Here is a 23,080-nt window from a genome sequence, read left to right as displayed (position 1 = left end):
AGTCTTCTTAATAGTTTCATTTGATCATTTTTTGTTGATTCCAAATCATTTCTTCCCAACTCATTCAGACTTCCGATCGTGTTTAACTGGGCGCTGTCGAAAAAGTTAATAGACGCTAGAGCCTTGTTATGAGACCTATATTACAGGAATACTATGAAAGCGTAGTAAGACCTTTGCTTATTAACAAAATTAGACCGAAGGATATTGGAAAGATTCCACGCTTATATCAGTGCATTCTCAAAACGGGAGTTTTACCTCCCGGTGTACCTATGGCAAACCAAATGCTGGCAATGGAGTGGATCGGACAAAAGGATGCACAAATTATCAGAAAAATGTTATTTTTGTCTCTCAAAGGCGAACGAATGTACGAGTTTTTGACACAAGGTGTAGTTTTCTCAGCTTTCAAGAGAACGCCGGACAAACAGTTGGTGATACCTGACTTGTACAGTTTTCCACAGCTGAAGTTTCACAAGAACGAGATTGGTTCCTTGGCTCCAGTTTATGTTGACTTAAAGATAGAAGGTCTTTATCCTGAATTGCTAACGGAAAGTTTGAAGCTAGGTCCTTCCGGCCTCAAAGAATATGTTCCCGAGTTGTTGCGGATTCAAATTGCCAAGGCAAAATATAAGGAAGAGAAGAGAAAAGCTAGTGCAAGTTCGCCGAAAAAATGAAATATATATATGTATAGAAGTTTGCAATAACTGCACAGAGCCCTTACATGAGAAAGACAAAAAACATTTTTCTAAAAGCTTCAACTGCAATACATGCTTTATGTTGCCTTAAAAAGTGCCTATGAGCTTTGAGTATTTCTAGAATAGCTTGAAAGTAAAGCTTGCAGCTCTCCTGAACGGTACATGTTCTCTATGATATCACAGCCTCCCACAAACTCGCCTTTCACATATAGCTGTGGAATAGTTGGCCAGTTGCTAAATTCTAAAGTAAAACAAAACAACAGAAACTTCAAAGTTCAACTCACCTAAAGTCCTTGATACCTTGTCGCAAGGTTTCGTCAGCCAGAACATTGTATGTCTGATACTCAACACCTGAGACACATAAATGTAAGTTGTTACACGCTAACACAACCCCACTCACCTAAGCTATTCAATATTTGCACAACTTTAAAGCTAAATCCACACATAGGTGACGAAGGAGAACCCTTCATATACAATACGACGTCGGCATTGTCCACTTGCTACACAACAAAGTGAGTTTCACCGAGTCACACACCATAAACTACTCGACCTGCTTGATAACGTCGTGAATACTAGAAGTTACGGGTTTTTTAATCTTTGGCTGAAAGTCGGCATCAGAATCCTGGTCCACTTTACTAAAGCGACTGGTTGAAGAAAAGTTATTGTGCCAACTCCAACGTCTCCAAGAGGATGAACCCAGATAACTTTTTTGGGAATACAACGAGAGATGACGACTAGGGTTCAGAACTTTACTAGAAAGGCAAAAAGGTGCATAGTGATGTAGCGATTTTGAAACAGCTCTGGAGAACGAAGGTGTACTGCGCAACTTGGAAAAATTACTGAGGCTCAAAAACATAGACAGTCTCATCTCAATCACCACAAATTGAAAGATAATTCAGTTAGTTGGATGGTGAAGAAGAGGAGTAAGGGGTACGTTTTGGCTTTGCTAGTAACCCAAGACTAATCTTGTTTGAAGATTCGAAGAGACTAAAAAATGAAACTGTTGTATCTGGAGGCAAAATTTCATATGAACTAAACTTCCTAGAGAAATTGCTAAGTGGTGCGATAGCAAGGGGAGTTGCCCAAACTTTTTTGCATCCAGTAGATGTTGCCCGAACAAGACTTCAAGCAAAGGGTGTGAAAAGAAATTGGTCCCCAGGAGTGTTCACAAAAGGCGTTATTCCACAGATCGTTTTGGCCGTTCCTGCAGGAGCTATACAATTTCTTTCTTACGAATTTTGCAAGGATAAACTACAGGTGCTCTTGCCAAATGTCAAATTCCAAGCCTTACGGGACTTGTTAGCAGGAGCTGGTGGAGCTCTTGCAGCCTCAGTTGTAAGAGTTCCACAAGAAGTTTTAAAGCAGCGTATTCAGGCAGATATTTATCCCAATGTTGTTGTAGCGTTACCAACAGTTCTCAGAGAAGAGGGGTTTCGTGGTCTCTACAAAGGATATTTTGCTACAATTTCTCGCGACGTCCCTTGGAATGCCCTTTCATTCTTGTTTCACGCGCAACTAAAGAGACTTTTTGGTCGTCTTAGGAAGAGACAACCCACCAACCGTGAAAACCTGTTTCTTGCCGGAGCAGGAGGTACTCTTGCAGCAGTTATTATGACTCCGGTGGATGTTGTGAAGACTAGGCTGATGACTCAGAGAGTTTCGGATACTCTACAATACAAAGGAATCTTTCCTACTCTTCAGAGAATTTTTACAGAGGAAGGCCCAACTGCTCTTTTCAAAGGTGTGATTCCACGAGTTATGTTCCTAGCTCCGCTGGCAGCAATTACACTTTCACTTTATGAAGGCATTTCACGTTATTTGATACAAAGGAAGCAACAATATGGGACAAAGTCTTACTACAACTCGTCGGCAAGTATTGGTGTGCCATGCTTTGATTTCGGTCACTCGTTTGGAAGTCGAATAAGGCGTCATCACTTACGACAAGCTTATTTGACTCGAGGAATTTGCTGAAGTTAGTCCTGATATTTCTAGAAAAGAATACTTGTCGTTTTTGATAAAATTTGAAATGGGATTTAGCTATTCTCAACTTGTTTATTATTTTGGAGCCATGGAAGCAAAATTTGATGAACTAGTTGAGGTCTCTCATCATGAGGACAATGTCCAGTATCAGGAAAAGAAATAAGCTTAAGATTCTTATTGTAATTTGGAAACTTGATGCCAGGATGAAAGCCTTTCCTATAGGGCGTCCAAGGGTCGTCTTCTCCCCATAACATTAATATGGGACAAGATATACTTGGAAGTAATTCTTCGGGTGAAGGACCAGGAGACCCTCCAAGTGTCTTCAAGAATACGTGTTCTGCTCCTTCGTCTAAGGACGGAAGATGTAACATTTCTACCAGATAATCGTCAACAGCATCCTTATCGATATATACTTGATTGAGCAACTTTAAAATATTCTCACGAGTACGAAAATTTCGAAAAAACAAGGGTCCAGTCAAAGAATTGAACAAGACAAGCCGAACAAGACGGTAAAGAATAGCACCTGGAAGAGAAAGTTCCGTTTCACGAAACGAGGTTAATCCTCCAGCACAATTGAGAAGAACCAAGGATTCCACCATATTAGGAAAGTCATAAGCCACCATCAAGCACAACAGGGCGCCAATACTATTGCCACACAATATCCATTTCTAAAAAGACGACTTTAGCAAAAATAAACAAACTGCATATAACATACTTTGTTTTGCCGCATACACCAACAGAAATCGACTAAAAGCTCCTTCCAAAGCTCAAGAGAATACTCCCTAAGGAGAGGTTTTTGGCTTGCTCCAAAACCAAGAAGGTCCACTGCATATACTTGATAGCCAGCTTCAACAAGAAAAGGTATGTTTTTCCTCCAGTGCGCAATGGAGGCACCAAAACCATGAACTAGAAGGATAGGTTCCGAACTTTCCTTCCCGTCTACAAAATAATTGATATTATACTTTCCCTTCCTGAAGAACACAGTGAGATACAAGACATTCAAAATTCAAGTTGCTTACCACTTGAAAGTTAAAAACTCCAAGTCTTTCAGAGTTTTCGGGATATGTTGAAACTTTCTATAAAAGTTTGAGTCTTTCCGGCTCGTAACAGGATCCTCAACTGTTGTGCTACTTTCGTGAGCTGATGATGCACAAGCGACCGACTCTTCTCTATTGTTACTTTCCATTTTCAGATACTTGAAAGTTGAAAGCTTCCACTTGCATTTCCGACAATAAGAGCAATATTGCAACCTATTCAAAACATGAATGTTCGTTTTCCTTTCAATACTTCTTTGCCTTAACACTGGCAATGACTGTTGTATCCATGCGATACTACAATGTGCCATCTAAAACTGTTGTAAATGAAAGTAGGTGAATTTGTACTCTGAAGCAATGGATTAGTATGTATTGGTTATTTTTTGGCTGAATTGTGATATTGGTTAACTCAATAATAGACAAATATTAAAGAAGATACCATAAAAGGCTTCAACTTTTCAGAATTTAAGTGCAGTTGCTGTTTGAGAACAGAGGACAAAAGCCGGAGTCGCAAACAGTTTTTCTTCTCCACTCGATATTGTATTGCTGAGGAGCAATAATATGTGTAAAAGCCTGAAAACTTATATCGGTATCTTCTTGATTGGTTATTTTGTGACAGTGTTAAAGACAGACTCGTTACGCAGCAGCATTCCCTTTGTATATGCAGCCATTAAGGAAGGAAATAGGATTTGCTCATTTCCGAAACTTCACAAAAAATTCTATAATGAAAGCGGAAAAATACCATTGCTGATGTAAATTTTTGACCTTTTAACACTTCATTTTCTTTAAGGCGTGTAGCCTTGTATCGAGTTACAAGAAGGACATACTGTACTGATTTCACCTTTTAGTTGGAAGAATGTTTAGTTGTTGTAGAAGTGAGAACTGTATATGTTCTTTTAGTATTTATTTTTAAGGAATTCTTGGTGAAGATAAAATGATGGAATACCTAGCAACTGAACTTCCTAGCTTCGGCAAGTTCAATAGAACAACTCTACTTTGGCTATTTCGTACAGGTTACGAAAACTATTCAGTCGATTAGATAGGACGAGCCAGTTTTCTTTCTAGTCCAAGACCATAGAAAAACTTTTGTATTAGTGCAGTTCCTCTTTATGCCTTGAATCTATTTTACCTTGGCACTATTTATATGCAATCTCAGGACAATTGGAGGCACAGAAAATCAGTATTCGCGAAAATAGCAGCAAATGTCAGAATTTTTCAAAGGTTCAAACAGATCCTTCCAATTTTTTTGAGAGCACTGAATAACATTGGAATTTCTACAAAGAACTTTGCATTCGCTTTTCAGAGAATAGAAGTTTTTCCCAAGTTTTTGTTGACAGGGCTATCAACCTGACTTGTATTTTTAATAGCTCAGTTCATTTGTTGAAACATAATAGTATGGCCTAATTCAATGTAACTTGTTGAACAAGCTCTCCAATTTTAAAAGCAATTAAAGACTTCTCGAAGTAACTTTAAGTAATCAATTTGTTCTGGAATAATGAAGCTCATTGTATTTGGTTGATTTTGAAACCCTCTTGGCCTCAGGTCTTTCCTTATCCAACTTTTTGGATTCTATATTCTGTATATTGACGTAAAACATATTTTCTTCAAAGATTTCAAGATAAGCTCTACAATGAGGCACTTTACCTGAAGAAATTCTTTCTTCTAACAATGAATGATGTTGCATCACTAGAATGGAAATGCCATGACCGACTGAGGAATGGAATTACTTGTTCGGTTCCGCAATTGTACTGTTGTAACTGATATTCTGGAGAAAGTAGACAGGACACTAGAGTTTTTGTCATTTGTAAGAGTTTATTCACTGAGAAGACCAGATCTAGTACTTCCTCTTTTTCGTGTTTTACGTGACACCCAAGTTGAAACAATTGAATACTGGCAAGCGATCGAGCTCATTGCCCTTGCTGCTGCCGACGTGTCAAACTACAGAATTTTTAACTGGTTAGAATGATTCGTCTTGTTTATTATTTTGAGTTTATTTTTCATGAAGGTGCTGTGACAAAATCAAAAAGAGGTTTGGAGACAACTGGAGACTGCACCGTCTGCTCGGATTGTTTCACGAAATCCGTCTTGATTATAGAGCAGCAGCCGCAGTATACGAAAATAGCTTGGTAAAGCATCCTAGCTGTCCGCAGCTATACAAGAGGTATCCTCTTATTGAGCAATCAGCGCTTATTGACTTATAGCGACTAATGTAGACAGGTTGCAATATTGAAGAGCTTGAACTCTTATGAGCAAGCTGCCGTCGTTCTTTGCGATTATTTAAAGAACTTTATGGTAGATGAAGAGTCTTGGTGTGAACTTGTTTTTATATATTTATATTTGAGGAAATACGAGGAGGCAAGCAACCAAAATCCGTTCGGTATAGTTTCACTTATGAGTAAGACAGGCAGCTTTTGCCGCTTCTGAATTGATCATTTTGAATCCTTCAAATTGGTTTTACTTTTTGTTATTTGCTGAAATTCAATACAACATAGGAAGCTATGAGTCCCTCGTAACTGCTCGGTAAGAGTCTGTTGTTAAGGATAAGAATCAGTTGATTCTTCTTATGAAAGGAAATATTGTTGTTATGTTTGCAAAATGCAGAAGAGTTGTCCTCGAGTCTTCTATGGTAACATTACAACCAATCTTTGACAACGCGATATCTTATCTCGTTTAGATTTGCTGCTGGTTTGCTGGGCTCTTGGAAAGTTTCCACAATCATCAAAGGATGTGAATAGAAGACTTTTACTCTTTGCATCAAAGCACTTGAGACAATTATACAAGGCAAGTGAATTTTTGAAAGATTCATATTTCTAATATTCCAATTGTTGCAGAACTCTTCCTTGTTATTTGCAGTTGAAGAATTGTTAACTCACAGTAGCTCAAGAAAGTTGAAATATCAAACAAATGACTAGAATAGTTGTGTCTTTTTCATGTCATTGTAAACGGAATTTCTTTTATATTGTCTAAAGTTGTATCTAAATTTGGTAGAATACCTTGTTGCGAAAGTATTGACACTTGTAATGCTATGAAGGGAAATGAACTGAAGAATGTCACAATAGCATTACGTTGGAATCTCAACGGAAATTCCCAAATTCAGATGTGTGGTTGTAGAGGACTACTGTATGTCGGAAAGCAGTGGTATTTCCAACTGCAGTAACTTGTGCTATATATTTGTTTCAGTGGGTACGGTAGTGGCGATACTTGTTACAGCGTCGCTGGTTGGACTTGTTTCAAGGAGAAGGAGTCAACAAAGAAGAGAACTATTCAATCCCTTGTTTGACGAAGAGTTTGCACAAGGTGTTCCTATAGGAAACATGTCAGATCTTGTCCTTGATCATGTGGCTACGGAAGAATATCTTTTATTGGACGAAAGTGGAAAGTTGTTTGACCCTCATTTGATTTTAAACCGGAATAACGTTGACAAAGTGTTTCCTGAAGTATCCTTTGACCAACTCTTTCGCGACAAGGGACAGACTGAAACAATAGAAAGTGAACTTGTGTTCTGTAGCATATGCCTCGAGGAAATTGGCTATCAGGCTGTCCGTAGGCTATTTTGTGGGCACATATTCCACTCATCTTGTATCCTCAAGTGGATATTGGTAGGCCGGTCCAAGTCTTGTCCTCTTTGTCAAAAGTCCTTTGCTATCGAAAGAGGCACGCTTTCGAGTCGTTCAGTTAGGGGAACGAACCAAAGTGACTGGAATTATTTATTTTTCTTCATATGACATTCCACAAATACGTTGAGAATATCTCCTAAAATTCTTATCCTCTCTATGAATTATCTTAATAATACAGGAACATTGAATGTCAATAACTTGAGTCAAAGTTTCAAGTTGAATTGGAACGATTGGAATCTCCACGCAGTATAGGCGACACAGAATATATATCGCTTTGGCTTTCTTGTGAATGAGCGGATTGCTGTTCTTGCGTATCTCTTCCTTCAGTTTTATCTGGTTTGGCGTTGAATGATTCATTCCTAGTGAGGGCTTTGAATATGGACAAAGCCTGACTAACCATACTGCTCACATCATTAGTATTTGAAGGAAGCAATATAGTATTACTTTCTTTAGCAAGGTTGGAGAATGCTGCAATGTATTGTTCTGCTATTCGAAGAGACACCGCGTCTAAGCCTCCATTTGCTCTAATAGATGCTGCTACTGTAGCTATTCCCTTCGCAGTGGCGTTTGCCTTTAGCAATATGGCTTCCGCTTCACCATTTGCCCTGTTGATTTGTTCAGCACGGACTGCCTCAGAAGATAATATAGTTGCTCTCTTTCTTCCTTCTGCTATATTAATGTCACTTTGTTGTTCTCCTTCAGAGTCGAGGATCTACCCGGAAAAAATCATTAGGTGATGGATATATTAAAGATCTATTATACCTGAGCTCTTTTACGCCTCTCAGCCTCAGCTTGTAATTCCATCGCTTTTCTAACGTTGGCAGGAGGACTAATATCTCGTATTTCATAACGAAGACAACGCATTCCCCAATCTCTTGCGGCATCATTAATGGCATTGACGATGCGAGCATTGAGTGCTTCCCTTTCTTCAAAAGTTTTATCGAGAGAAAGTTTTCCCAACTCAGATCTCATAGTTGTTTGTGCCAATAAAGCAAGTGCACGGTATGGATTCTCTACACCATAAGAAGCTAAGACTGCATCTTCCACTTTAACATAGAGCACTCCATCAATATGAATAGTCACATTATCTCTAGTAATAGCCATTTGGTTAGGAATGCTGATTGCTTCCTCCTTTAAACTGTGGACATATGCAATCCTATCAATAAATGGTATCAAAAAATGAAGTCCGGGTTCTAGTTTAACGTGGAGCTTCCCAAAACGTTCTACGATGTAGTTCCACTGCTGTGGTACTACAACAAATCCAAAGTTATGTGGAAGTTTCCTACGAGGAGTCATACCCACCACCATTGGATCCTAAGTTAGGAATAATAAATATAAAACTGGGAAAGCTCAATACACTTACGCTCTGTTGTACTTGAAAATCAGCAGCAGAAGTATGGAGTTTCTTCAAACAAGGATGGGAAAGGTTAGTAGTATAGCTACTCAAACGATTCTTGTTATTGGTAATATAAAAATGTGACCATCTTGAAGGTAGAAGCTCGTGCAACTCCTTTACAAGCCACTTGGCTCTTATCATCTTGTCAAAGTCCAAAAAATGCTCAATGATTTTGACTATTGGATGCTTCACGGCTATCAATTACTTTATATTGCAATAAAAATGATATGAATAAATGATGTCTTCGAAAACGGATACAAAGCCAAGACTTTGTAAACAAGTCAGTTAGTGATTCAACGTCAAGACTATCCATGTGAATCTCTACTGACCAACTTGTGTCGAAGAGTTTCAATACAATTTACTGCTCTTCAATTGTCGCCAATTTCAGACCAATCACTTTCTTCCATTTTGTATATCCATCGCACAATGAGAGTAATCGAACCAAAAAGTTATGTTGGCAGTTAAAAAAAGAGTGGAACTTGTGAGGAAATGCTCCCATCAACAAGAGCATTCAGAGCAGTGGATAACTTGAAAAAGAAGAATTCTTACACATCTTGATATTGGCACCGATTCCAGGTCCGTTAAAGTGGTATCGATACATTTGCTCTGGTACAACTCTATGAATAAAGAATACTTCGTATCTTGGATTGCATACGACGTTTTGGTCCTCTGGTTCTTTCAATCCCATAAGGCATCGAGGACTGTATTTAGTGTTACAATAAAAGTATGGTTCATTTATAAACTTCCCATCTCCATGAACACATTCCACTCCAGCAGAGCCTAAGTGCAATAAGATTATAGATGCTTATAGTATTTGTCAGGCTACAATACCTTTAAGAATAATAGCTACTGTAATATCTTCTAAACCAATGACTCGATAAAATTGTAATGGAACACTGCAACTCTTTCTAGGCACACAAGAAGGATAGTCGTTGGTGCATGAAAGATTTTCTGGCAAACAATTTCCAAGAATGGAAACAAGGTCACTTGAAACAATATATCCTATCACGGAATGTAATCAACAACATGTTTTGGTTCAAAAGAACAAATCTATATATACCGTTGCCGATACAATAATCTGGATAGTATTTGTAAGGATATTCATCATAACTTACGTACCTAACAAAGTCTTGAGTTATAGTATGAAACAAGCATCCAATGAGCTATATACATACCATTTGTGGCCCTTTATTCGCACAGGTTTCGAATTCTTATTGACTCCTCCGGTGTAGAATCTTTGTAAGGGTTTCTTAAGCAGCCAAAGCGCTAGTCTTGGTATATTCACGTATGCGTCATCATCAGATTTGAAAATGAAAGTAGCATTTATATTTTGATCAATCCATTCCATCAGAGAAAGAGTCTTCAGAGTCAGATTGGCATAGGTTTCCAGATATGGCAGTATAATTATATCCTTGAACTGTTTTGCTTCTTCCTCTACCCATCTTTGCAAAGTAATGTTGGGGCTTTGCATAACAAAGAAGTACGCCTCCCAGCTTGGAATTCTTGGGAATTGAAGCCAAGTATCTCTGACTGACTGTCTAGCTTGAAAGTTTTTGTGATCTGTTGTAATAGCAACGAAAAGGAACAATTCTTCCTTTTCTTCGTCTTGAGATCTGTTGTCTCCCAAAAAGAGAGGGACTGTTTGGGAGTTGGCTTCTCTTCTCTCTTCAACTTGACTTTCTCTTTCTTCTTTGGAAACACCCTGACTTTGAACACCTTTACTAATCTCGTTCGGATTCGAAGATAACTGACTATTCGTTGGAAGATCTTTTTGCGAGTATTTTGGACTAGAAACATTGTGATTTTCTTGTTCACTGGCATTGGCTGCTACACGCCTATTATGTGACTGGGCAAGAAAGATGCAAAGGCAAACTAAGCCAATAATAAACCAAACTAACACTAGACTGAAATATTTTTTAAAACGTAGTCTTCGGTATATCTTTACATACAATCTTTTAGTCATAGACTTTGCCATAACGGAAGTTTAAGGAAACGAATTGTTGACCAAATGATTCATTTCTTTTACAGGAACAATTTTGATGACGTTTGCGAATCATTTGAATATGATCAAACGGCTGTCCAGTTGTCGAAAATATACATTTGTTATTTAGAATAGAAAAGTTTTTCAGAATTCTATAGTATCATGCTATATCTTGATTGTCCTTTTACATAAATGGATGTTCATCGAAGATAGAGGCTTATAGAGATTGCTTTCCCTCGTCGTACCAGATATAAGAGGAATTATATTTTCTCATTTAGTTTCTTAGAAAACTTGACTTTATTATTTTCAGAGTGACAATAAGGATTGGAATGGAGAAGGAAGATTCTCATACATTTATAAACTTATCTATTAGCATCTTTCCATTTATATCTCCCCATCTTACTCAACAGTTCCAAGACAATTCTTCAAAGTATCTTTCTCTTGTTACCTAAATAAGAAAGTTATTTCTTAGATCACTCTAAAACATATCAGAAAAGTGATTGATCTACACAGAACCATCAAAAAGACCACTCTCTCACAAGAGTGGAATTTTGTTTCAGAATTGTTTCTCTTAGCTCTATTTGAACATCACATTCATATCATTTCAGACTTGAGAATACCAGTTTCGAAAATAAAAAAATCTATGAAATATTCAACTCATGAATTTGGAAATATAGAAACACAAAAGCTTCCAAGATCATTCCTTCCGATATCTATAGCCTTCATATGTAAAAGAACATAAGAACCTTAATCAATCAGCTACAAAAAGCAAAGTTTGAGCTTCCAACAATGGCATTCCGAAAGCTATATCTCTTATCAATGGAACAACTTGTGATTGTTTTTGGCATTGTCTCTTTTGGGGGACTTGTGAACATATTTTTAGGTGTGAAGCCAGTCTCGCTTGAGTACTGGTAAATACTCTTCTCATGACGTGTTTTGGAAGAGAAGTTGCAAAACTTGTTTATAAGCCTCACGTAATATTGGTAACCGGAGGAGCTGGATTTATTGGTTCACATGTTGTTTCTTATTTACTCCACAATTATCCCGAATATGTCATTATAAATTATGACAAGTTAGATTACTGTGCTTCGCTGAAAAATTTAAGCGATATTGCTGACTTTCCAAACTATCGCTTTGTTAAAGGAGACATTTTATCTGAAGATCTCCTGAGTTACGTACTTGAAAGTCATAGTGTGGATACTGTCATTCACATGGCTGCACAGACTCACGTCGATGCCTCCTTTGGTAATTCACTATTCTTCACAAAGACCAATGTATTAGGAACACATACACTTCTAGAGTGCTGTAGAAGATATGGACGTGTTGGAAGGTTTATTCATCAAAGTACAGACGAAATATATGGCGGAGAATATGAAGGAATGAACACAGAGTTGAGTCTTCCAGCTCCTTCTAATCCTTATGCTTGTTCCAAAGCTGCAGCAGAATTTATTGCTGTTGGTTACTATAAGAGCTTTGGACTTCCAGTTATGATTACTCGTTCAAATAATGTCTATGGTCCTCATCAATATCCGGACAAGTTGATTCCCAAATCGATATGTCTTCTTAAACAAGGAAAGAAGTGTTTTGTTCATGGTGATGGAAAGCATCGACGCAACTGGCGAGTACAGCATTTCTTTTCAATGGACAAGATTTCATGTCAGTTTCAGGTTATATGCTGAAGATGCCGCAAGAGCAATTGATTGTATCTTGCATAGAGGAGTCGTAGGTGAAATTTATAATGTTGGTTCGGACTTTGAATGCTGTACTTTGGTAAGTCATGTTTATGTTTCCTGTTGCCTTTTTAAAGGATGTTAGGATGTTATTCGTGACTTGATTTCACTTTTTGGTTACAAGGATGGACTAGAAAGTCATATACAGTATGTTCGTGATCGCCCTTACAATGATCGAAGATATCGTTTGGATAGCACTAAACTTCGATCTTTGGGTTGGCATCCACTTGTAACTTGGAAACAGGTAGTTTGCTTTTTTTTGGTTTTCGTACAACCTTAAAAGATAATTTTTTGGTTTAGGGTTTGCAACGTACATTGGAATGGTATTCGAGTGACAATATACATAACTGGGATGGATTCCAAAGAGGTTTAGTTTCACATCCCAACCATTTGACACATGAAACTAGGATTTCATAAACTGCTACTGATGAGGAACAGATTCTGTAAGTTCTTTATGTGGGTAATACTTCAAGACTTTTCTTCAAAATCCCATCTGTGAAGAAACAACATTTGAATACATTTCAACGCCTCTTTCTTCACTTCCTAGCTTTAGGTTGAATAATATTTCGTTGAAAATTTCGTGTTCACTCACCGGTTCTCCAGTAACCATCAGTTCCATTAAACGATCCTTTACATGATATCGTTGGATATGCCTAATGAGATGCATATTCAACAGAAATGAAAATATAGAAGACCTAAAATATTCTTACAATCTACCCGATGGATGATACTTCATATACATAGCCAAGTCATGACATGCGATAGAAGCAACTACCGATGAGTGAGTTTCTTCAACGAGTCTCACCAACATTTCGACCACTTCAAAGTTATTCTTGTCCAGTTTCTGAACATTCTCTGACCAAAAAACAGGGTCTTTATGAACCGGTGTCCAATTCAGCGCACCACTCAAAACTTCCTCCCGATATAATTCAAAGCTGTTCATGACTTTACGTTCTTCTTCTAAACAGGACTGTATTGCATTTATGTCATCGACAATGTCTTTGTCGCTCCAACCCTTCGAACTTAAAATAACCACCTGCTCTAATACTCCTGCACCAATCAGTTCACGTCTAATTCTTTGACCCAAGCTACCAGCAGCCAAGTTCCTCGTAAAAGATAAGGTAACTCGAATAACCTTCTCCATAGTAAAATATTTCAAAACCTCTAAAATATGACGCGAAATAAATATCTTTTCTAATGACTCTGCAACTACTTGTTTGACCTCTGCACTATGCGCGAAGGATAACATCCAAAGAACAAAAAGTGTCTTATAAATAATAGAAACAGGTTCTTGTTTGTTCTTCTCCAGTAAATAAGAAAGATTCTTTACATTATCCTTTCCTTTTTCAGCAAATGCAAGTCTAGAGTTATCATGTCGAACAAACTGACACAATGAAGATAAAATGGTAAGAAGGAAACCTTCATCAGTTGAGTCATTTTCCAACAAGTTATTACCAAACCAGTCGGCTATATGCGAACATTGCTTCTTCACCAAATCTAAAGGTTCCAGTTTGTACGTAGAGTCAACAGAAAATAGAATCGCCAAGATTTGAGCACAGGAAGCCGCTAAAGCTCGGTTCTCCTTTTCAAGAAAAGTAATCAGAGGCTGAAACAAGTTGCGTTTCGAATCTTGCTTGGCCACCGCCACTATTGCCTCCTCGAGACGTAAGCTTTTTCTTGAAGTCAACAAGGACAGAAATAGGTTAGCTGCACGTTGTTGTTCATTCACGTTACTTGACAAAGACAGTACGGATAGAATAGCACCCTGGAAACCGGAAATTTAACGTGAGAAGCAATCAATTCCAAACTTACCACAACAGAACGACAGTTCTTATCAAGAAAGCCTTCTCGCTCTTCTGACAAGTTTTGCTCACAGCTTTGCAATAGTTCTGCTTCACTTTTTTGCAACAAATGACTACGTGCAAGTTCCTATTGTAAAGAAAAGTGAATAAACGAATGTTTGAGAAAGCCAACAATACCATCCAAGGGTATCTCAAGTCCTCATCCATATAAAGAACAAAATGACTTGAATTAAATGCCGCTTGCCTCCGTCGTTTAAAGAAAGGTAAATATTTCTGTAGACATAACGAAACCTTGCACTATTCTTATTAACTACTGTATGACAGTGAAATTAGCCGTCAGTACAACAATCGAAAAGAGAAGACGTTGTTCTTCGATCTTTCAACCATTGGAGCAGTTTCTTGAAGATTTCCTGTAACCTTATTGCGCAAAGTTTTGGTGAGTGTGTTTCTTTATAAACGACAAAATCAACTTCAATAATCCGGATGAATATTCGAGAAGATATCTTTCCACAAATAGCTAGGAACTCTTTTGAAACTGTGGATTCAATTAGGTACTATTGGCAGATAATAAACCTTTACCATTTTCAATTGAATTCCCAAATTAAGAAGCCTAAAGTAATTCATTCATCATAATTTCTTCTTGTCGAAAGAGAACACATTGGTAGAGTTAAGGTGCCTAAAAGGCGTGGTCTTTCCACATTCGGCAGTAATTTTATTCAGAATGGCGAATTTCATACTATCGCCTTGGATTCGAACTCATCTCTGCACATTCAAAATGAAGCGCGGTCCTCTTGATAGGTTCTTTCAAGGTCAAAAAACTCTTGAAACTGATTCCGGAAAGAGTGACTTCAATGTAAAAAAGGTTGGAACACAAATTTGTCTTGGACTAATCTGAAGTAGTGTATCAGTCTAGAATACAGTCACAAAACTTGCAGAAACTTTTGCCAGATGTTGACAAAGAAAATGCAAGTATGGATACTGGTCGAAATTCTCATAAAAGTCCGAATCGTTTTGTAGAATCTTTGGGAACACTAGTAGACGAGGTGAGAAGCCCTGTAAAAGGGTGTACCATCACTTAGTTGTTCATCATAGCTTCTCGTGGATCTGGAGCCTTCCTGGAAGAAGCAACTATACCCTATGTTGGACCAGAAAACTTTAGAAAATTTGGCTCAATTTGTATTGCAAGAACGTAAGAGAAAGGTTATCTTTCCACCAGAGCCTTTGGTAGAGTTGTCGTTATAATATTGTTCTTATCTCTTATGATCTTGTTTTGAACACAGGTATTCAACGCATTTAAAAAATGTCCTTTTAACAAAGTAAGGGTTGTTATTGTTGGTCAAGATCCTTACCATGTAAGTTCCTCGAAGATATGAAACAGTTTATATGAAAGCGATTATGAAGGGTCCTGGCCAAGCTCATGGTCTTTGCTTTTCGGTACCTACAGGAGTCAAATGTCCTCCAAGTTTGGAAAATATTTTCAAGGAACTAGAAACTGATATTCCTGGTTATAGACGACCAGCACAGGGTTTGTTGAATTCATTTGTTGGTCAACATTACATATTGAGTGTTTAGGAAATTTGGAACATTGGTCTGAACAAGGTGTCCTTCTGTTAAACTCTGTTCTCACTGTGGAGGTAAGTTAAGATACGTTATAAGAGTCAATTCTAGACATATTATAAGGCACATAAACCCGCTTCTCATTCCAATAGAGGTTGGGAGTATTTTACAAACGAGGTCATAAAGGTAAATAGGTTCAAATTATTTCCAGTACTTGTTTCAATTTCTGGAAGCTGTTGAATGTCAACTGCAATGGAATTATATTCCTTTTATGGGTAAGGAGCATAAATTGTCTTCAATCACTTTGTCATTTGCTGCATGTTCGTGTATAGGGAAAGTATGCCCAACAAAAAGGAAAAGATATTGACCGAAAGAGGCATCATGTTCTTATTGCAGCACATCCAAGTCCTTATTCTGCAGCAAAGTGAGTAAACATAGCATCGGTCCAGTTCCTGTGTTAAAAGTTTGATAGTGGCTGGTTTGGCTGTCGACATTTTTCGAAAGTGAACGATATTCTCAAATCAAAGCAAGAAGTTCCTATCAATTGGTAAATAATAATGAGTATATCTTTCGCTTGTTGGCGACATATCTCTTTGTCAAGAATTATATTCAAATATTGCACTCGACGTATATTTTTGACTCCAATTCCGTCCTTAGTTCGTTCTTTTCATATGTCTTCAGTTTGTCTGTTTGTTAATATTCAACAATGTATGCAGTCTCTCGCAGTTTGTAAAAAAATTGCTTGACTTGTCAATATAGCAGCAGTGAAGCTGTATTCTCATTCAGTGATGCGACAGTTTGAGTGGTTGCTCAAATTTCTTTTGGGAATGATAAGGTTTTTGTTGATTATTAACAACCATGGCAAGGCAAGACTCACGAAGTTTTATTCATTTTATTCGGAAGAACAGCAACAAAAGCTAGTGAGGTTGGTAACTATTGACTTTAGATACACCTCTTATAAACAAGGATGAAGGGAGTGCTATGCTTTGGTGACCCGACGCGGTGAAGAGATGTGTAACTTTTTGGAAGCTAGTTTTCCTTTTTTGGAGAATGATTTACGAATAATTTATAGGTTTGTTTGGTTCTTTCTGCAAGGAAATATCACTGAACTAGCGTAGACACTACGCTACTCTCTATTTCGTCTGTGGCGTTGACGCTGTCGAAAGTGAGTTGGGTATTCTCGATCTCATTCAAGTATTTGTTGAAACACTGGACCGATGTTTTGAGAACGTCTGCGAACTTGATATTATATTTCATCCAGATAAAGTAGGTTTTTTTGTCAAAGGTCGTTTACCGACAGCTAACGTGGAAGCGGGAAGGTACACTACGTTCTCGACGAGATAATTGTCGGTGGCCTTGTCATGGAGACGAATGTAACAGAAATTTATAATGCGGTTCAGTTAGCTAACAATCAAGAGGCCAGACTTTTACATGGTAACAAGGCCCTGAACAGAGTATTTCGCCAGTGACGAGCAGAACACTTTCACTTATTGCCAAAATAGGAAATTGTCAAAACTGAAGCTACTCACCGGCGAAAATACCCATTTTCTTTAATACTTTTTAATGTTGCTCAGTTGTTGCCAGTTTAATATCCTGTCGTGCATAGACTCTTTCAGTTTGAAGTTCTGAAATTTTAGACCTTCTGACTCCAAAAGTTCTAGCTTCTTCTTAATCTCTGCTGAGTTCACGTCAGTCTTTCCCGAAAATCCTTGGTTTCAGAGTTCAGTATATGTCAGAAACAAGGGTATAACAAACCTCCAAGGGTACAGTTCTTGGAAATAACTCTGTGGCAAGGAACTCGCGGAATATATTCGTCGGAGTTGAAAGGATTTCTACTCAGTGTGTAAGGTTTAGGTTAGCGCAAGTTTTAGTGGCTGACCTTTTGAGAGCCTGTCCAACGGCTCTTGGTGCCGAGTCCAACGCCTTGGCCAGTTCACCATAAGTTGTGACTTGACCTTTCTCTATTTTGGCAATAGTGTGATATACTCGTTGTTGAAACTCGGATAAATTGCTTTCACAGATGCAGCACGTGGTGTGTATTTGTGGCAGTATCTTGCACTTGGTTCCTTCCAGTGTCATTCTGTATTCAGTTGGGCGGGTTCAATCTCATCCCTTGTCGAGATGAATGAATTTTCCATTTCAACAAATTTCCATCTTTAATACTACTGAAGCTGCTACTCTCACTATGCAGTATATAAAAACCAAAAAGCCCTTCTATTCTTCTTTCAACTTCAAACAAACTGAGTTCATGCAATAACGAAGTCCTGTTGGAGTAGGTCCATCTGGAAAAACATGTCCAAGGTGACTATTACACTATCCTTTCTTAGGGGCACACTAAACAGTTAAATAATTCACTTACAACTGAGCAAAGTGCTTCAGTGCGCACCATACCATGCGAAGAGTCTACACGCGTTTTTACAGCGTCTTCGTCAATAGGGGCGAAGAAAGATGGCCAACCTGAGCCAGAGTCATACTTTGTCTCTGAACGGAAAAGTGGTTGGCCACAAGCACGACACTCATATACACCTTTTTTATGGCAATCCCAATATTCACCAGTAAACGCCCTCTCTGTACCTCCTTCTCTCAAAACATGGTATTCGAAGCTCGAAAGTTTTTTTTGTAACTCGTCTTCACTGGGCGCCTGTCTCTCTTTTTGAAGACTCATAAACGTTCTGGTTTCCAAATATACTTTATATTTGTTCGAGAGAACAGTTAACCTTTCTGGAAACTTGACACTCCGGTTGGACAAAAGAACCTGTGACTTCAAAGCTCGAGGCAGAAATACGTGTAAACGAAATGACAAACAACGCATTATTCGCCAGTCAATGATGAAACATATGAATCGTAAACTTGATGCTTTCAAGCAATTACAACGATAGCTCTGTAAATTAACTTGCGTGTTGGATAGTTGAGAAGCTCCAGTGCTGACAATTTTGTTGAAAATTATTTGGAGTCTCTAGTTGAGTTCACTGTCCCAAAGTTCAGGCTAAATCGTTTCAGTCCGGTTTCTACTGGAAACATTTATTACAAGGAAGCTCCATTGAATTCAGAACTTGTATATCCATTTCGAAGGCTTTGTCACTTTGCAACGTTTCTAAAAGTCTTGGCGAATGCATAAAGGAATTTTCAACTATCAAATAAGTCAATTTACTATACCAGAAACGTCCTTGTGCTCCACACATAATGCGAAGTCACCATTGTCGATCAAAACCAACCAACAAAGACTTCATACGTTTGTGATATATCAAAGGTCTAGGCACTGTGCAAAAACTCCCAAATTTGTGAACCATTCGTTATTTGCACGTTTAAAATATTTCATTTCATAGAGGGAGTCAGGTTCCCTCAATTGGAGAAAGAAATTGATAGTCGGTACAGTTGACGAAGAGACGGTTCTGAAATTCGGATGCAGCTGACCTTGGACTTGTCTCTTGTTGTGGCACTATGTACCACAATATATCTTATGGGATTCTCGCTTGGAACGACTTCCTCCAGAAGTTTTGAAAGTTGGAATATATATGTTTCCCTTCTTATTTTTACGGGGGTGCTGATATTTCGTATATGTCGGTGGAAACAACTTTGCCAGTTAGAAAGAAAAGGAGATGCTATTGAACGTGAATTCACTTGGGAGAGTATGACAGGAAAGGAACCTGAGGACGTCGGACATAGAGAGTATCAGGAGAAAGTAGACCAAAGTTGGCAAACTGAGGTAAAGATGAGGAGTTTTCCTACTTTAGTCCTGTCTAACCTTTTCGTAGCCTTCCTTTTTGGAAGAGGTTTTCCAGAGAGTTTTGAGAGTAGCGGAAGGTTGGCTTGAGGATGACGTAAGACAGAAGCTACAAGATTGTCTAGAAGAAGGCTTTCTTGACTTTGCTCTTTCCGAGAATGTAAGTTTCTTTTCGTATCAAAGTGATACCTAATTGTTTCTTTTAGAATCGTTTTTTTTCAGATTGGAGTTTGCAGAAAATTAAGCTGCAGGTTGGAGACCAGAGACCCGTGATACGCAACTATGAGTTTGAGGAGCAGCTATTGAAGAGAAATAACTCAGCCGAAAGAGTTCTTTCGTTGCAAACTGTTGTTTCAGTTTATTTCAAATCTTTCATCAAGTTCAGCCTTGTTCGTAAGGTAGCTGTTGTGAATAACAAGATTAGACTTTCTCCACCGACTTCAGGAGAGCAAGAAGCTTGTGCAGTGACCTTGCATGTTACAGTAAAAGATGTCGCCATAGATACTCGAATAGAAGCGGAACTTCTTCCAGAATACCCATTTTTAGGCTCTATTTCTTTTTGTATTTTAGAACCTGTCAATTTTAATGTTGACTTCCATATTTCTACTGATAGTGAAGTATCTTTTTTGACTTCGTCGTCTGGAGAAGAGAGTACTGTCACTGGCGATCTTTTCTTTCATGAAGATAATCTCAATCAGCTGGTATAGTTTCTTCTTTGCTTGTTTTTATTTTGCTCTAAATATCGCAGCTTTTTCATTTTATTGATGAGGCAATATTTCGACATATTGCATATCCCAACGTGAGAACGATCAACTTTCCAGAGAAAAACATCGAACAGCCAAAGACAGACTTGACCATAAACACCACGGATGTATCAAAAGCTTTAGTTGAAGACGAAGAAAGCAACGGCATCGAAGCATTTAAGAGTGATGATAGCTCAGTTGAATTACATCTCCTTGAAGGCCATCTTTCATTTAAGGAACCCTGTGATGAAGCAACTAGATTTTCTACTAGTCAAGTTGGATTGTATGTGAAGCTGAAGAATTTTAACGATGCAGTTATTTTTACGAGTTCAATTGCATACTTTAACACGAACATGGGATGGTATGACATCCAAAGACAATTTTATACTTTTATGACATCCTTTAGGAAACATATGTGGAAGATTCCAATGGTTCATTTCCAAAATGGATATATTCTATTGGAAGTTTTTCTGGGAAACATGCAAAATGATGATATCTATTTAGGAAGATTACATCTGTCGTACAATAGATCTTTTGAAGAAGTTGAAAAATGGTATTCAGTGAAGGAGGAGTTGAAAGCAAACATTGATTCTTTAAAATTGAGGTAAAAGTATTTTATGTCACTTGAATGATCTTTATTCAATGAGTCAGGATACTTATGAAACTATCGTCTTCAACGGAGGATGAAGAAAGTGTTGTATACTCGAGCAATGTAAATAGCCCCGCAATTCCAGCAGAAGTATCTGAACAGCAACCCAAGTTACGAAGATTCTCGTCAACTGGTTCAGCTAGCCAAGAAGGAACAGAATCTATGTTAAAGCGACTCGGAAAGAAATGTAAGTCTTCTTTGTAAGTTTTGGATTGACTATGTATCCTTCAATAGTACTGTTTCAGCGCGACTCATTCGAGGTTACAGCCCATGATTGGTCTCTAGAATGTATTCTGTCTCATATGCGAATTATGATTTCGAAGGAAAAAGGTTTGATTGATTTTGTTCTGTTTGCTTGAGTGTTAAAACAACCGTAAGGAGTCTTGAAGAAATCTGATACGGATGGGAGCAAAGGAATCAACTTCTCTTCGTTATCTATGACTTCAAAACGTTCCGACGATACTTCTACTTTTAATGGTAGTGATGCTGTTGAGTGGTTATTGTCCGATTCCAGAAATAAGGTTTGTTGGCTGAATAGTTATCTTTCACCTTAACAATATTCTTTGTTAGATTTCCACTCGAAACGAAGCTGTGGAAATACTAAAGACTTGCAATGATTTGGGTATCCTATTGGCTGTAGATGGACACTTAAGGCGACATCATATCTTTGTCGATTCGTCGACGGCAAAATATTCTTTTTCTCCTTTCTTTCGGAAATCAGTTGAGCAGTCAGAAGGAAGAAGCCATTCGTGTGTTCTTAATCAAGGTCAAATTCTAGTTTTTAGCACCAACTCGCTGTTGACCGGTTCAATTGAGTTTCCAGTGTTGAAAGCGAGCCAACCTGTTCTTGGATTGGGTAGGAATTCAGTTTACATTTTGCGGAGCAAATTGTTACAATTTTAGGTGAAAAATTGATTCTTCATGTTGCTGAATTATTTAAAAAGCAAAATTTTGGTTTGGATGAGATTGTATTCATTCCAAAGTTGGAGCCCAAATACTCTAGATTTTTGAGGACTTGTCGAAAGCTGCAGGTATTTTGTTCATCATGTATTCTTGTTATTTTTAAATATGCCTTTTAATTTAGTATATTTCCTATGATGTTTTACGCAGCATGTCCTCTTTAGAGAGAATGTGCTTTTTTATCAATGTGAGAATAGAATGTTGTTGAAGAAAATTGATTATTGATTCCTCGGCTTAGGTATATAATGCATTATTCCTTCATAGCTTGATTGTAGCTGGTGTTCCGAAGGGATTCAATGGAAATGAAGAGGCGACAGATCCTTACCGTGAAACCATTGCTTTGTTTCGAGAGGCAATTTCTTATCGCATTGGTATGAACAAAGACAAAGAAACGCTTTCTAATCTTGTGTTTTCGTTGAATGATATTCTACATGGAATCCTTCGTTGCAATCGCACTCCTTCCGGTTGTTGTCAAGATTGGGTCGATTATCGCAGTTCTATGGATTCTACTTGTAAAAAACAATCTTCGGAAGAGGACCCTTCTTGCGGCGTTTACTTTCCTTTGAGAGATATCAGAGCCGAGTTGTCATTGAAGATGGCAGATTTTGATCCTCGCATTCACTTTTTATTATTGAATTGTCCTTCTCTCCAGCCAAGAGTGCTCTATTTATGTAGGCCTTCCAATTTAAGCCTTCTCTTAAGCGAAGCAACATGTTCCGTTTGTGAAGAGAACGTGGACGTAAACGAAGGAAAGAAGACTGTATCTCTTCCTTGTATATTTAGAAACTATATTGAAGACTTTTTGCCTCCCGAAGTCTATGGTGATGCAACTGGAGGATTGGATATTGACGTAAGTGTTTGTAGTTCTGAATAAGTAGCATCTTATATTTCCCAAGGTTGCCTATGAGCTACTAAGGGTTGCAGCTGAATTTTTACCCAATAACTCCGAAAAGAAGATTGCACTCTCTAGGTTACTAGTATCATGTTTGGATTCGGATAAAAGTGGTAGTGACCAGTTGCTGGCAGATTGTGTGCATTTGTTTTTCGAAAGCCCGACCGTTGATGATCCACATACTTTGCCCGTTGTAACATTTAGCAAGGAACTGGCTCATGAGCTTGAAATTTCCAAATGAAGTCGATTACAATGTTATAGGACAATGGCTCAGATCATGTGTCGTCGGAAATGGATTCGGTTTTCTTAGTCAATTGCCATTC

At 38.0% G+C, this 23,080-nt stretch overlaps 15 protein-coding genes across 18 annotated transcripts; 8 read left to right on the top strand and 7 right to left on the bottom strand.

Annotated features, from left to right (window-relative positions):
* Window positions 1-20: 20 nt before the first annotated feature.
* Window positions 21-725, top strand: Gasu_48580 (uncharacterized protein). The gene has a single exon (XM_005704025.1). The coding sequence runs from the start codon at window positions 129-131 to the stop codon at window positions 669-671; it is 543 nt and encodes a 180-aa protein (XP_005704082.1). The 5' UTR covers window positions 21-128; the 3' UTR covers window positions 672-725.
* A 4-nt stretch (window positions 726-729) lies between these two features.
* On the bottom strand, window positions 730-1,580 carry Gasu_48570 (monothiol glutaredoxin). The gene is made up of 4 exons (XM_005704024.1): window positions 1,243-1,580; window positions 1,093-1,192; window positions 977-1,043; window positions 730-926 (listed from the first exon to the last, which is right to left on the bottom strand). The coding sequence occupies exons 1-4, from the start codon at window positions 1,546-1,548 to the stop codon at window positions 791-793; spliced, it is 609 nt and encodes a 202-aa protein (XP_005704081.1). The 5' UTR covers window positions 1,549-1,580; the 3' UTR covers window positions 730-790.
* Window positions 1,581-1,590: 10 nt separating this feature from the next.
* On the top strand, window positions 1,591-2,685 carry Gasu_48560 (mitochondrial carrier (BOU / S-adenosylmethionine carrier)). Its single transcript, XM_005704023.1, has 2 exons — window positions 1,591-1,615; window positions 1,669-2,685. Exons 1-2 carry the CDS (start codon window positions 1,600-1,602, stop codon window positions 2,661-2,663), a joined length of 1,011 nt encoding a protein of 336 aa, XP_005704080.1. The 5' UTR covers window positions 1,591-1,599; the 3' UTR covers window positions 2,664-2,685.
* Window positions 2,686-2,699: 14 nt separating this feature from the next.
* Gasu_48550 (alpha/beta fold family hydrolase) lies at window positions 2,700-4,130 on the bottom strand. Its single transcript, XM_005704022.1, has 3 exons — window positions 3,692-4,130; window positions 3,388-3,643; window positions 2,700-3,340 (listed from the first exon to the last, which is right to left on the bottom strand). The coding sequence occupies exons 1-3, from the start codon at window positions 4,015-4,017 to the stop codon at window positions 2,726-2,728; spliced, it is 1,197 nt and encodes a 398-aa protein (XP_005704079.1). The 5' UTR covers window positions 4,018-4,130; the 3' UTR covers window positions 2,700-2,725.
* A 1,260-nt stretch (window positions 4,131-5,390) lies between these two features.
* On the top strand, window positions 5,391-6,725 carry Gasu_48540 (O-linked GlcNAc transferase-like protein). Of its 3 annotated transcripts, XM_005704019.1 has the most exons (7): window positions 5,391-5,662; window positions 5,712-5,867; window positions 5,920-6,061; window positions 6,111-6,226; window positions 6,277-6,332; window positions 6,381-6,487; window positions 6,538-6,725. In XM_005704019.1, the coding sequence occupies exons 1-7, from the start codon at window positions 5,424-5,426 to the stop codon at window positions 6,616-6,618; spliced, it is 897 nt and encodes a 298-aa protein (XP_005704076.1). In that variant the 5' UTR covers window positions 5,391-5,423; the 3' UTR covers window positions 6,619-6,725. The 3 variants fall into 3 exon arrangements, with proteins under 3 accessions (XP_005704076.1, XP_005704078.1, XP_005704077.1); XM_005704021.1 differs by lacking the exons at window positions 6,277-6,332; window positions 6,381-6,487; window positions 6,538-6,725 and having other exon boundaries at window positions 5,920-6,245; XM_005704020.1 differs by lacking the exons at window positions 5,391-5,662; window positions 5,712-5,867; window positions 5,920-6,061; window positions 6,111-6,226 and having other exon boundaries at window positions 6,251-6,332.
* A 35-nt stretch (window positions 6,726-6,760) lies between these two features.
* Window positions 6,761-7,505, top strand: Gasu_48530 (ring finger protein-like protein). The gene has a single exon (XM_005704018.1). It carries the CDS (start codon window positions 6,829-6,831, stop codon window positions 7,429-7,431), a length of 603 nt encoding a protein of 200 aa, XP_005704075.1. The 5' UTR covers window positions 6,761-6,828; the 3' UTR covers window positions 7,432-7,505.
* Window positions 7,506-7,509: 4 nt separating this feature from the next.
* Gasu_48520 (uncharacterized protein) lies at window positions 7,510-8,900 on the bottom strand. Its single transcript, XM_005704017.1, has 3 exons — window positions 8,687-8,900; window positions 8,086-8,637; window positions 7,510-8,035 (listed from the first exon to the last, which is right to left on the bottom strand). The coding sequence occupies exons 1-3, from the start codon at window positions 8,858-8,860 to the stop codon at window positions 7,535-7,537; spliced, it is 1,227 nt and encodes a 408-aa protein (XP_005704074.1). The 5' UTR covers window positions 8,861-8,900; the 3' UTR covers window positions 7,510-7,534.
* A 9-nt stretch (window positions 8,901-8,909) lies between these two features.
* Gasu_48510 (beta-1,3-galactosyltransferase 1) lies at window positions 8,910-10,790 on the bottom strand. Its single transcript, XM_005704016.1, has 4 exons — window positions 9,895-10,790; window positions 9,780-9,838; window positions 9,551-9,721; window positions 8,910-9,499 (listed from the first exon to the last, which is right to left on the bottom strand). The coding sequence occupies exons 1-4, from the start codon at window positions 10,692-10,694 to the stop codon at window positions 9,231-9,233; spliced, it is 1,299 nt and encodes a 432-aa protein (XP_005704073.1). The 5' UTR covers window positions 10,695-10,790; the 3' UTR covers window positions 8,910-9,230.
* A 740-nt stretch (window positions 10,791-11,530) lies between these two features.
* Window positions 11,531-12,875, top strand: Gasu_48500 (dTDP-glucose 4,6-dehydratase). Its single transcript, XM_005704015.1, has 4 exons — window positions 11,531-12,318; window positions 12,368-12,470; window positions 12,516-12,674; window positions 12,731-12,875. The coding sequence occupies exons 1-4, from the start codon at window positions 11,627-11,629 to the stop codon at window positions 12,845-12,847; spliced, it is 1,071 nt and encodes a 356-aa protein (XP_005704072.1). The 5' UTR covers window positions 11,531-11,626; the 3' UTR covers window positions 12,848-12,875.
* A 4-nt stretch (window positions 12,876-12,879) lies between these two features.
* Gasu_48490 (V-type H+-transporting ATPase subunit h) lies at window positions 12,880-14,440 on the bottom strand. 2 transcript variants are annotated; one of them, XM_005704013.1, is made up of 4 exons: window positions 14,410-14,440; window positions 14,243-14,359; window positions 13,141-14,195; window positions 12,880-13,083 (listed from the first exon to the last, which is right to left on the bottom strand). In XM_005704013.1, the coding sequence occupies exons 1-4, from the start codon at window positions 14,437-14,439 to the stop codon at window positions 12,912-12,914; spliced, it is 1,374 nt and encodes a 457-aa protein (XP_005704070.1). In that variant the 5' UTR covers window position 14,440; the 3' UTR covers window positions 12,880-12,911. The 2 variants fall into 2 exon arrangements, with proteins under 2 accessions (XP_005704070.1, XP_005704071.1); XM_005704014.1 differs by having other exon boundaries at window positions 13,000-14,195.
* A 10-nt stretch (window positions 14,441-14,450) lies between these two features.
* On the top strand, window positions 14,451-16,405 carry Gasu_48480 (uracil-DNA glycosylase). The gene is made up of 13 exons (XM_005704012.1): window positions 14,451-14,495; window positions 14,557-14,783; window positions 14,839-14,847; window positions 14,905-15,094; window positions 15,141-15,275; window positions 15,325-15,456; window positions 15,513-15,584; window positions 15,634-15,757; window positions 15,805-15,866; window positions 15,913-15,975; window positions 16,023-16,064; window positions 16,122-16,213; window positions 16,262-16,405. The coding sequence occupies exons 2-13, from the start codon at window positions 14,716-14,718 to the stop codon at window positions 16,338-16,340; spliced, it is 1,068 nt and encodes a 355-aa protein (XP_005704069.1). The 5' UTR covers window positions 14,451-14,495; window positions 14,557-14,715; the 3' UTR covers window positions 16,341-16,405.
* A 15-nt stretch (window positions 16,406-16,420) lies between these two features.
* On the top strand, window positions 16,421-17,295 carry Gasu_48470 (AP-3 complex subunit sigma). Its single transcript, XM_005704011.1, has 5 exons — window positions 16,421-16,497; window positions 16,549-16,714; window positions 16,763-16,861; window positions 16,908-17,055; window positions 17,109-17,295. The coding sequence occupies exons 1-5, from the start codon at window positions 16,461-16,463 to the stop codon at window positions 17,256-17,258; spliced, it is 600 nt and encodes a 199-aa protein (XP_005704068.1). The 5' UTR covers window positions 16,421-16,460; the 3' UTR covers window positions 17,259-17,295.
* Window positions 17,296-17,299: 4 nt separating this feature from the next.
* Window positions 17,300-17,900, bottom strand: Gasu_48460 (methylated-DNA-[protein]-cysteine S-methyltransferase). Its single transcript, XM_005704010.1, has 3 exons — window positions 17,669-17,900; window positions 17,545-17,621; window positions 17,300-17,497 (listed from the first exon to the last, which is right to left on the bottom strand). The coding sequence occupies exons 1-3, from the start codon at window positions 17,866-17,868 to the stop codon at window positions 17,340-17,342; spliced, it is 435 nt and encodes a 144-aa protein (XP_005704067.1). The 5' UTR covers window positions 17,869-17,900; the 3' UTR covers window positions 17,300-17,339.
* A 9-nt stretch (window positions 17,901-17,909) lies between these two features.
* Window positions 17,910-18,690, bottom strand: Gasu_48450 (peptide-methionine (R)-S-oxide reductase). Its single transcript, XM_005704009.1, has 2 exons — window positions 18,149-18,690; window positions 17,910-18,102 (listed from the first exon to the last, which is right to left on the bottom strand). Exons 1-2 carry the CDS (start codon window positions 18,599-18,601, stop codon window positions 18,004-18,006), a joined length of 552 nt encoding a protein of 183 aa, XP_005704066.1. The 5' UTR covers window positions 18,602-18,690; the 3' UTR covers window positions 17,910-18,003.
* Window positions 18,691-19,170: 480 nt separating this feature from the next.
* On the top strand, window positions 19,171-23,075 carry Gasu_48440 (uncharacterized protein). Its single transcript, XM_005704008.1, has 13 exons — window positions 19,171-19,495; window positions 19,545-19,673; window positions 19,720-20,214; window positions 20,262-20,617; window positions 20,663-20,860; window positions 20,908-21,092; window positions 21,140-21,235; window positions 21,284-21,426; window positions 21,476-21,761; window positions 21,809-21,936; window positions 21,990-22,052; window positions 22,104-22,715; window positions 22,762-23,075. Exons 1-13 carry the CDS (start codon window positions 19,193-19,195, stop codon window positions 22,996-22,998), a joined length of 3,231 nt encoding a protein of 1,076 aa, XP_005704065.1. The 5' UTR covers window positions 19,171-19,192; the 3' UTR covers window positions 22,999-23,075.
* The last annotated feature ends 5 nt before the right edge of the window (window positions 23,076-23,080 follow it).

The sequence above is a fragment of the Galdieria sulphuraria genome (genome assembly GCF_000341285.1).
Source record: "Galdieria sulphuraria unplaced genomic scaffold scaf_46, whole genome shotgun sequence".
NCBI lineage: Eukaryota > Rhodophyta > Bangiophyceae > Galdieriales > Galdieriaceae > Galdieria > Galdieria sulphuraria.
This window is presented reverse-complemented; position numbering and strand designations above follow the sequence as displayed.